This window comes from Haliotis rubra, unplaced genomic scaffold (genome assembly GCF_003918875.1).
Source record: "Haliotis rubra isolate DU_JTF1 unplaced genomic scaffold, ASM391887v1 Scf151, whole genome shotgun sequence".
NCBI lineage: Eukaryota > Metazoa > Mollusca > Gastropoda > Lepetellida > Haliotidae > Haliotis > Haliotis rubra.
Window position 1 is genome coordinate 836900 of NW_025765459.1, and position 12212 is coordinate 849111.

The 12212-nt window shown below is 39.0% G+C and overlaps 2 protein-coding genes across 2 annotated transcripts; both read left to right on the forward strand.

Moving 5' to 3' along the window:
• Positions 1–313: 313 nt before the first annotated feature.
• On the forward strand, positions 314–5240 carry LOC124270373. The gene is made up of 4 exons (XM_046705411.1): positions 314–451; positions 901–1054; positions 4136–4452; positions 5082–5240. Exons 2-4 carry the CDS (start codon positions 922–924, stop codon positions 5229–5231), a joined length of 600 nt encoding a protein of 199 aa, XP_046561367.1. The 5' UTR covers positions 314–451; positions 901–921; the 3' UTR covers positions 5232–5240.
• On the forward strand, positions 5240–7571 carry LOC124270374. The gene is made up of 3 exons (XM_046705412.1): positions 5240–5486; positions 6698–7051; positions 7516–7571. The coding sequence occupies exons 1-2, from the start codon at positions 5357–5359 to the stop codon at positions 7036–7038; spliced, it is 471 nt and encodes a 156-aa protein (XP_046561368.1). The 5' UTR covers positions 5240–5356; the 3' UTR covers positions 7039–7051; positions 7516–7571.
• Positions 7572–12212: the final 4641 nt, after the last annotated feature.

Here is a 12212-nt window from a genome sequence, read left to right on the forward strand (position 1 = left end):
GTAGAGATTCCATTTCAGAATAGGTACCCAGTATCCAATCCTTGTCTCTGTGTAAAGATTCCATTTCAGAATAGGTCCCCAGTATCCAATCCTTGTCTCTGTGTAGAGATTCCATTTCAGAATAGGTGCCTAGTATCCATTCCTTGTCTATCGGTAGAGATTCCAGTCCTGGAAAGGCCCCTAGTATCCCATACATTTCTGTGTGGATATTTCAGGGCCAAATATGCCCTTCTTCCCATTAGTCAATAACAAGCTAAAAGAATACAACCAAAATATGGTGGATGGTTGTAAAGAGCTGAACCTGTTGTTCCAGGAACTGGTAGCCATGGCAGTGTTGTGATGGCGGAGATGCAAACAAAGGCTCGCGGATCCAGAAACAGAAAATGGAAGGCAGATTCTGAAGGAAATATATATACATCAATTGTCATTATGTGATGACCCAAACAAAAATGTAAGTGTTCCTCAATCTCAATAACTGGGATATAAACATACCTTGTAGGTGAGGGTATTACGTGAAGGATCCAAACAGACTCCGAGGTTTGGATCCAACTTATGAACCGACTGAAGATATACTTTAGATATAATTTTAATATTTGGTATTTACTGTTCAATCAACTGGGATGCAACTGGCAACCGATACTTGCCTTGTACGGGCAATGCACATGCTCTGCATGCACTATCCGTCTTGTGATAAACACTAGGTTCATACTGACAAACAATCATGATCTTCACAGTGATCCTTCGTAGCCTGGTGGATAAAACTGCCAAGCTAGAAAACTAAGGGTTGCAGGTTCGAACCAGGCATCAGCACAATATGTTGGACGTTTTCAATAATGTGATATTTTATCTATGCCGTTGTTAATAAATTCTGTCTCTTGAACGTGGGTTTTCTGTAAACAGAGTTTTGAAGGAGTCTTCACAATGGAAGTGGCTGCCTGTCTGTCTGTCCGAGAGGCTTTAGTGGAGCAGGGTGTGACAGGAATCTACACAAAATGGCCGAATGATCTCTGGCTCCGAGGTCACAAACTGTGTGGGGTGATGGTTGAACCATATGGTACATTTATCCTTTTTTAACTTGCATTTCATGAGGGGCATAATTTTCAACAATACTAGCGAGCACTCACCTGGACTGTCCACATCATTTCATATAAGACAATTTCAGATTTAAGAAGCCACTTTTTAGACCGTAACAATTACAGGAACAAATATGGTTGCAGACTAAAATATTTATTTCAAGCTTCAAGATGGTTAGGGACCATTCATAATTAATGGCTAGGGAAGGTCACCCATTTTTGTTTTGGGGTCATCAATTTTGTACATAAAAACATTTAAATACAGTCATCCCTCGCCACAACGCGGGTCTTGGGGTCCATGGATGCCCCCCCGCATTGTTAGACACCCGCGTTATAGTAACTATTACATAACGAGGAACAAAGGCCAAGTAAAATCGTTTTTCCATGGAGTGTATGATGGACATGACAAAACTGCTATTTCGTGTATTGTGCCCAGTCAAAACTATATCGTATTGTTGAAAATAGAAAATGAAAATAGATGTATGTACTGGAAACTTGCAATCAAACATCACAAGACATGATAATTCAATTGTTGTTCCTGTCATGCTACCTGTAATTCAACTAAGCCGGAAATAGCAATCAGCTGTGCACAGATGTTTTGGTCCAATGTACTGGTGATTCAGTTAAAAACCATCCGAAAAACATAGATATGTACTAAACCCTGTTAATTGCAATCCGCACTGAATTTCGCAAGTTTACAATTTGTTTCCGGAGCACAACGCGAAAACTTTACCTTCAGCAAAACTTTCCATCGCGGCAAACGATTACACTTAGTCTAAAAATCAAACGTTGATTAACCAGAGCTCAACAGCGGATTTGTTGATGTGCTATTTTCGATGACGTGAATATGTGTGATCACTGGGCAACTATTTTTTATGGGAGCCATGGATTACCCCGCAGTTTAACCGAATCCAAGGTATCGCGAAGAGCATTATTGCGAGGGATGACTGTACTATGCTTAAAAATTATGGGGTGGGGGTGGGGGATTTGATTTTGTACATGACATTTAGTAGGGTCACTTAATTTGAGGGGGTGGGGGTGGTCATTTGCATTATACATGCTTCTCCATAAAAATCACATCCCGGCCTTAGCCATAAATTATGATCAGTCCCTTTGAGTCAATATTACTGAATTTGTCAGCTTCATCTAAATTTTAAAGTGACCATTTTTGATTTTCTTTGAGATTGTCTCAAGATGAGAAGGTTTACCTGTTATTACTCACAGTGGAATATCACACCAGCCACTTGGGCTGTCAAGACTACAAACTAGCCAGGAACAATAGAAAGTAGCCATGAGCTACCAGGCAAGCTGGTTTGGTCTTCTTGTTGGTGTTACCATTGTTACAGGAGAGGTAATAATAAAGATAATAATAAAGAGACTTGACACTTAACACTTTGGTCTTGTAATGCATAATGATTTGAGTTTCATTTACAAATTGCTCTTATAATCTCAGTCCCAAATATTCAGTATACATTCATAAAGTGAATTAAAGATATCCCTCCTCAGATTATAGTAAACAGATTTATGACAATCTGGGCCCCAATTCACTAAGTGATTGTAGTCCCATACTTCAGCCAGCGTTTAAAATTCCTGCCTGCCCGACCGCCCGGAACGGTCTATTTACATCTCAGTGAATGGAGCTTGCGCAAGTTGGAAATGGCAGTCACAGTTTTTATCCCCCACAACGCGCTTTTGCAGGGGTATTAAAATGGACTCTGTCCGTCCGTCTGTCCTTCCGTGCACATTTGTCTTTTCCGGAGCAAAACTCTAAAACCGTTCACTATTTTCTCACCAAACTTGGCACATAGATAGATCTGGTGGTGTACTGGTGCCTTTTGGTAGTTTTGGAATTCTGAATAAAATATTTTTGGCTTTCCCGTGGCAACAAGTTTGACTAAAACAGAAATTAGTGGTAGTGCACTTTTCCGGAGGAGAACTCTAAAACCGTTCAATGTTTCTTCACCAAACTTGGCACATACATAGATCTGGTGGTGTACTGGTGCCTTTTGGTAGTTTTGGATTTCTGAATAAAATATTTTTGGCATTTCCATGGCAACAAGTTTGACATAGACTGAAATTGGTGATAGTGCTCCTTTCTGGAGCAGAACTTTAAAAACCTTTCAATACTCTCCTTCCACTTTTCTATATACATACCTAAATATTTGACATAATCATAACTTGTAGACATAATCATGAAGTGTATTTTGCCATTGAAAAGGGGATATTGATGACTTTGTCTTCTTGTTAATTGTTGAAAACCGGACAGGCAAGTTTGTATCTGGACTGGTAATTTTTAAAGTTACCAGTCCTACTGTCTGGCTTGGAAGTTTGAGAGTTTTGAACACTGCTTCAGCATGGACTTACAACCGTCGTAGCACTACAATCGCTTTGTGAATTGGGGCCCAGATTGTCATAAATCTGAGGTTTACTATAACCTGAGGAGGGATATCTTTAATTTAGTTTATGAATGTTAACTAGGTGTGGTATCCAGTCCTTTCCATGGGCCATATGTGCTCCAGTAGTCTGTCTCATGGTCCCTGAACCACATTATGTTCCCTGTCTAGCCCTCCCTGCAATGCTAAAGCCCTAAATGAAGGAAGTCTAGATTTCCTCAGGTTCTTAATCCTCCATCTCACTGGGGCTTTTTGTCAATTTAATGGGTTTTTTTGTCTCTATCAAAAGTATACATATCCAGAGACTAGCATCAGTCTAGTGGTCCAGTAAATTCATTGTGCAGAGCTAAATGTCAACCACTTTAACCTAACACACTTTGATATAGCTGGTATTCTGTTGGGTTATGTTTAACGTCGCTTCACTCACTGTTCAAATTGGGGTTTAAACTCACTCACTCACTGTTTAAGTAGGGTTTAATCTCACTCACTCACATATTAGATTCTCCAACAATATTATTTTTGTACTTTTGATATAGAAAAGAAAACACGATCAACACATTCTTGACACTAACTAATAAATTGCGAAAAGAACATTTGCCCTTGATAATGATATTATTGAATACGGTAATTCATATTTCCGTGTTCTTTATGATTTGTCATTCTTTTTAGAAATGGACAGCAGTCTGTATGTCCTGGGAATCGGTCTCAACCTGAATGCTGACTGTAGGAGAGACCCTGATTTATGCTCCATTGCTACCAGTGTTAGGTGTGAAAGACATGGCGTCGGTCTATCAAGGGAGACAACTCTGGCTTACTTGTGTAACAGGTTAGAGAAGAACCTGACAAAGACCCAGTCAGATCTGCGGCAGATGTTTTACAGCATCACCTGTATAAGCCATCCGATGGTATCGTGGTTCAACAGGATGGGAAATTGTCGGATGGAATTTTCAAGAAAGTACTTGAAAACTGGAACATTGAAGTCAGTTGTAAGTTTTGGGGTAGTTTTCTTAGTTTTGAAAGTTTTCATGTGTCCTTGCAAAATTTACTATGTAAAGCACTTATTTATATACACCAGCACTTACTAAGTAAAGTACACTTACAGTTTACACCAGCACTTACTAAGTTAAGTAGCACTTACAGTTTACACCAGCACTTACGAAGTAAAGTAGCACTTAAGGTTTACACCAGCACTTACTAATTAAAGTAGCACTATACTTTACACCTGCACTTACTAAGTAGCACTTACAGTTTACACCTGCACTTACTAAGTAGCACTTACCGTATCTACTAGCACTTACTATCTAAAGTATCCCTTATAATATTTGCTAGCAATTACTGGGTAGACTAGTATATATTATCCGTATCAACATTTACTTTATGTCCAGCCATTTTATAATGGTGGACAGCAAGAATGGGTTCCACATTTTTTAGCATTTTCTCTTATTAACAGAGGGAAGTGAATTAGCCTAGTGGTTAAAGTGATCTCTTGACACATCAAAGACCTAGGTTCAGTTCCCCACTTGGATACATAAGTGCTAAGCCAATACTTGTTTTTTTCTTGGATAAGCCATTTAGCTTCATTGTTAATTTATTATAGTTTTGTATGTCATTCTAGATAGAAATGGTGACACAGTCAGTGGAACAAGTCGACAACTGTCAGTCCGGCCGGCGCCATCTCAGACAATATATGTGTGCGAGGGAGGGGGACTGGTCAGTGCAAGTACTGGAAGGCTCTACCAGACTCTGGTATCTCTTACTGACCTGAGCAGCACGTGTGTGGCCCACCTGGACATCAAGCAGTGTACACTTCCTGGAGACCAGTCAGCAGGACAGACTCTGGTTGCCGTGGGCGATGTGAAACTTGACACAGATGCAGGAGACGGGGTCAGTATGGTCATGACCCCTGAACTGGTCAAGCTGGGGCACCTGCTGAAGGAACTTCTGTTCAAGGGAGGATCTGTCCTGGGCGTGGCTGGAGGATGTATCCTGGTCCGGAGACTCCTGGAGGAGTGTTGCCAAGGTAACCATTGCAAAATTGATTGGACTTATCTTCTTTTGGATGATAGGAACATTCTACCCATATTGACAGCAAATCTGGTTTAGCAGATTTATACACTAGGTACCATCTCATGGAATATATGTTTTCTGTGTTACCTACTGGTATAATTACTTCTTGATGTAAGCACCTATGAAGATCCCGTTAGAGTTGATCTTCAGTAACCCATGCTTGTCATAAGAGACGACTAACAGGATCGGGTGGTCAGGCTGGCGGACTTGGTTGACCATGTCTTGGTGTCTCAGTTGTGTAAATCGATGCTATCAATCACAGGATTGTCTTCTCCTCGCTCGATTCTTTACTGACCATTGTCATATAGCTGGAATACTGCTGAGTATCATCACAAGGATGAAGGAGGTGAGGTGAGGTGAAATTGGGTTTAACGGTGTGCTTGAGAATATTTCGCTCATATGACGACGTGCATGCATGTGTATGTGTATGTGCGGCTGCTTGTACTAGCCCAGACTTTAGCTAGTTTTATAGTGCTAGCCCACTGAGATACCATGCTGCAGTGAAGCATGAATACCCCACTCAGACACATTATACTGACTCCGAGCCGACCAGTCCTTGTTGTACCCATTAATGCCGAGCGCCATGCAGGGACCAACAAGTACCATATTTTAACGTCTTTTGGTATGACGTGGTCGGGGGTCGTACCCGCGACCTTCCACTCTCAGGGGCGGACGCTCTAACCACTACACCACGGAGGCGGTCCAACATGAAGGAACGAGAATTAGCTCTGAAACGTCATATAAAGAATAAAAGTTGTTATCTATAAAAATGTGTCATGTATTCACGTTCGTCCAACTTCTAAAGGCCTTTCAAGAATTTTATTGCGGAGTAGCATTAAACAATAAACAAACAGGATGTAAACATGTTTTGGGGAACCTTTCACCTTGTTACTGAGAAAAATATTGTTATCTTAAAGTCAAAATTAATCCATCATCCAAATATGGTAAAATAAATTTTCCACATTTCTCAAAGGTATAAGAATCTGAAACTGTCTAGATGACCTTCATTTTACGGGATGGTCTCAAGGACATGAAGTTTTCTACATTTTCATATTTTTATTGTTGTTTACAAAAAATGAAATATAGCACTGAAACTGAAGATGCATTTTTGTGAATATTGTTTTCCTTGAAACAGTTCTAATTTCATGATCTTCTCCATCTCAGGATCTCAGTGCGACCCAGTCATCCAATTACAAACAGACAACACATCGATCTCAGTACAGACAACCGGTGAACCAGTATCACACTTTACCCTCCCCCTTGAAGGGCTTCAGCTGAAGACATCCTCCACTTCCCCTGGTCAAGTGTTGGCGGTGTATGACGACGACCTCAGTCCAGCCGTGGTCTGTAGAACCTGCTCTGGAGGGACGGTATGCTTCTGTCTCCCCAACATCGAGGTCACCTATGCCGACGTTGATGACCCAACTCTGTCTCACAGTATGAAGGAAGGAGTGTTCTACAGAGATGCCTTGGTGCAGAAAATGTTGTCGAGTCTTGGCTTCTGAAGATTGTTATGAAGTCAGTATTTCACTTGGTCTTCAGATTTAGGAGTTCAGGAAACTGAGATGAATTAGTGAAAATGGATTCCATTTTCTTGTCATTTTTTCAGTGAATTGTTATTAATCAGAAATTCCTTTAACTTGATGTATTAATAAAGATGTAGCTTTGTGCTTCCCTCACAGTCATGGTAATATACCTTACAGCTATATGATCTAATCTGAACTGTGATATGATATCTGCATTGTGGTTGAATATATACTCTGGTGTAATAACCGTGTTAGGGTTAATATCTGCATTATTGTTTTATAACTGCACTATGATCTAATATCTGTATTGTGTTCTTATATGTCCACTATGGTCTAATAATCATGCTAAGGTCTAATATCTGCTGTATGGTCTAATATCTCCACAATGGTTATAATATCTGCTCTTCTGTCTAATATCTATGATCTATTATCTACGTTGTGGTCTTCTATCTTCAGCATGGTCTACTGCCTCCATGGTGTAGTGGTTAGAGCTTCCGCCCGGAGAGTGGAAGATCACGGGTTCGATCCCCGAGCTCGCGTCATACCAAAAGACGTATAAAATATGGTACTTGTTGGTCCCTGTCTGGCGCTCGGCATTAATGGGTACAAGGACTGGTTGGCTCGGAGTCAGTTTAATGTGTCTGAGTGGGGTATTCATGCTTCACTGCGGCATGGTATCTCAGTGGACTAGCACTATAAAACCAGCTTCAGTCTGGGCTAGTACAAGCAGCCTCACATACACATACACATACATGTACGTTGTCATATGAGCGAAATATTCTCAAGCACGATGTTAAACCCAATTTCACCATCTCACCTCAGCATGGTCTAATATCTGCATAATGATCTAAATGTTTGAACTTATCCTATCTCACATTATAAACTTTCTCTTCAACTTCTTCTGACAGTGGAGGGGCGGTGGGATAGTCTAGTGGTTAAAGCGTTGGCTTGTCACGCCAAAGACCCAGGTTCGATTCCCCACATGGGCACAATGTGTGAAGCCCATTTCTGGTGTCCCCCGCCGTGATGTTGCTGGAATATTTGCTAAAAGCGGCGTAAAACTAAACTCAGTCAGTCAGTCCGACAGTGGAGTGGAAATGACCTGTTCAACACTTTCAATCTCTCTGAACCCCTCGTCAAAGCATAACGTGAAATAGCATCATATATATGCAATTTATATTTCAAAGTTTCAGTATCTGCACTAAGGGATAATATTCAATCCTGTAAAATTTGAACCATGGTGTGATGGGTATAATTTGTGAAGCCCATTTCTGGTGTCCCCTGCCGTGATGTAAAACCAAATTCAGTCAGTCAGTACTCCGTTATTATCCAGTTTATCCTTTTCGGCTTGCGTACCTATGTATCTTTAAAGATTTTTATTTACTGATCGAGTACTCCTTTTACATTTATATATTCTGTACACTATGTATATTAGAAACACACTTATGACACACTGTTTTTAGGTCAGGGCCACACGCTTCATATTTTACTTCTAATGAATTATGGTTATAACAAACTTAAATTAGTGGTCCTTCACGTTCAATATAACCATACCTTACTTCCTTTCATACCTATACAGTAATTGGATGCTCAGATCAACCTATTTACAGGGCTCTTGTAACAGAGCTTTAAATGATCTAGTCTGGAAACAATTAGTGTATCTCAATCAGTTATATATGTATGGATTGAAAAGTGATTTCATGAATGCAAATAAAATCACTAGATGTTTGTTTGCAGGCTACAGATGCAGGAGAAAAACAATATGCTATGTTATGCTTTGTTATCTTGTGTATGCTCACCATACAATGTAGTTTTTTTTAAAAACAAAAATATACTGAGGGAAAGAAAAAAGGGAACAGATGAAATTACAAGTGATCCTTTATTTTTCAAGTTTCTTCCCAGGTTTTGAATTGCTCTGTGTGATAATCTTATAATGAATAAAGGACCACTTTATGAAGAATATCCTATGTGCATCAATAGGAAGCTAAAGTGAGTGCATATGCCCCAATATATATAATATAAGCCAAATATATTGTCGAAAATGTGTGAAATTGTGCTTTTAAATCTCATGTGTGCCTTTTGCAAAATGTGATGCAGCTTCCTTGATTGTTGTATTGTATTTTGTTGATCTGATTGTTACATGATAATTGTTACGATATATATTTTTATTGTTCTGCTTTATGATGTTGTCGGATTATAGAAGCATGGTGATCTATTTTGTGCCAAATATCATCGAGATTGTTGAAAAACTACACAACTCCTCAAGTAGATGGAAAACAGTTTTATAACAATAATTACCCAGAAATATTTATTTCAACATATAAAAGTAACAGAAAGCCACTGATGGTGAACACTGAGTACTCAATAATTCTCACAGTACTCACCATCTTTATGAGATTTGTTCATGGCGTCCAACAATAAACAGCTGTAAACATTTATTGAAAAATCAGCATGTCCACATATATGAATAAAAGTGAATATGAGCTCAAATCTTTGTCTTTTATTGTCAGTGTGTGAAGTAATTGTTCAGTTCTAGTTGCAGGTAATCGTGTCATCTCTACAATCTGGCATGCTGTCTAAACCGGATTATTTTTTCAGTCCTGACGAGTGCCGGTTTAGACAGATTCCACTGTATTAGATACAGACATTCTCATGATTTCCAAGTCAATATGAAATATGAAAATAAACAGAGTGAATTCAAGAAAATTGTTAATAAGAAGTTTAGATATGATGCCAATATGTGGATGTTAATGTCTGTAGTATGAGTACGCGTGGTGGCTCGTGGTCCTGTGCTCAAAGCTCAGGTCACAAGTCGGTGAAGTTAAGCAGCATCGAGCTCGGAGAGTCCTTGGATGGGTGACCGTGTTTGGCAGCTTGACTCCTGATAGTTTCTAGGACTTAAGTCCTGCCCCACAACGAAGCACATGTGACACATGTTGTCTCACCTTAGGCCAGTGAGTTTGTTCAAAATTGTCTCTGTTCACCCAGCAGGAAAATGGGTACCCGGTGGAAAAAAGTCATATGACTATAACCTTCTAGCGCCTAACAGGCAGCTTGGGTTATCTGGGGTAATAATGTGCTGTGCCTTGATTGTTAGCGCTATGAGCATACCTAGTGTGGAGTTTGGCGCTATATAAATTGACACATTATTATTATTATTATTATTATGAGGAAACATGCGACAAAGTGCATTCCTTTCCTTCATTGAGAGATCATCATGTGTATCACTTTCAAATGCCATTTAAAGACTTTCATCAGTCCAGAATTAAGCACGTGTGTGTCCTTATTCTCAAAGGGTGGAGAGTTATCTTTACAATATATTTTGAGTTTATATTTCTGTTATGACCACAGAGCTCCAGATAAGATTTAGCTCATGTGGGTACTGTACCCACTGTATTTTTGTGGAGTGGGTATTATGAATGTTGAGTGGGTATTTCTTTTTCTGTTACCCACTGCTTTCAAATATGTGCTTATTTCAGTCATTTTACTCACCGAAGTATATGCCATTGAGTAAGTTTACTAAGCAGTATGTTCTGCCTTATGTCATACCTAATCAAAACCAACTTAAATATAATGGAAATGATTTCATAAACAATCACTCATCTTATACTGACAGTACAACACTAGTCCTATACTAACAGTACAACTTGATAGCAATCGATGTCTTTTTCATTACGCAAGCGATTTTTATAAATATATTCCGTACGCATTTGTTTTAGACTCTCTGCGTATCTAACATTTTAAATGCGTAATTGGTACGCAACAATTATTTTTCAATGTGTAATTCTATGCGTATTCTACCCGGATACGCAGCTTATCTGGGCCTCTGTGATCAGATTGATTAATTGATAAAAATGTCAGCTACAAATATCCAATGCAAAATGAATACTAATATGCAAAGAGTGAACTTACAACATGGAGAAGCCATCTTTGGTAATCAGATATTTTGGATAATTTAAGTGATCATCATATGATGATGGCACCCTGGTGGCACCCTTGTTTGAGGTGGTGCTGTTTGCTGTACAGAGTTGCCTCCCTTTGGCATTCCAGGATTGTGTGCATTCAAGTCCTGGCTCACCCTGATTATGCTTCAAGGACCATACCCGTGCTTATGGTTTTCACCAAAGTGGGAAAGGTCTGTGTCAGTTCTACCTTCCCTCCGACATCAAGCCAACAAAACCTGATATTACTGGAATACTGTTCAATTACAAGTCTAGAATTGATACATGATGGTTATTTAGCTGTTGTATCACGCTAATAAATAATAGAAATGATCATTTCAAAGTCTCAGATAATGGTTGTTTTGAAAAGAGTATTATTAAAACTTCAGGGGTGGAAATAACCCATTGCCCGACGTCCGAGTCCAGTGTTTTTCTGTAGGGCAAGCAAATTTGTATATCACACTGTACCAGTGTTTAGTTGACTTTCCAATGTTAATTATGTTGTTTATTTTAAAAAATCAACAAGAAAACGGCCGGTATAGTGGAACAATTATCAGGGCAAGTGATTTTACATGTGCCACTGTACCGAGTAGCTAGCAATTTTAAAGTTATTTCCACCCCTGTAAAACCAACATGATGGGTGTTGTTTATGGAAAGTAACATGTTACCGACATTGTCAGTTGTCTAATCATGTATTATCAAATAACAAAATGATAATTACAGTGACATCTTTTTAATGCTTACTTACCGGTTTTAAAACAATATCTGATACTCTTACTCTAAGTTGTTTAAGAGCAAAAAAATCCATTATTAATGTATTAGTTGTTTTTGTGACCCCAGGCCCCGATTTCTCGAAGCAAACTTAAGTTTTTACTCAAATTTTAAACTGAGTTTGACAAATTGAAACAGCTGAATTTTTAACTCAACTGTATTTTTAAAATAGAAAAGCCCATACAAACTTAAGTCATCTATCCACTAAACTCAAATTGTCTACTATGTTTGAGTTTAATATCGATTTCAGTTCATTCTGGGAAAAACGTTTTCCTGCGTTTTCTCAAATTTAAGAAAAAAACTTTAACTTAAGTCAAAACTCAGACTTAAGTTTGTTTCGAGAAATCGGGGCCAGAAGATCCTATTTAGAACTGGTCTTCAGCAACCGATGCTTGTGGTAAGAGGCGACTAAATGGATTGGTGATTAGGTTAATGTGTATG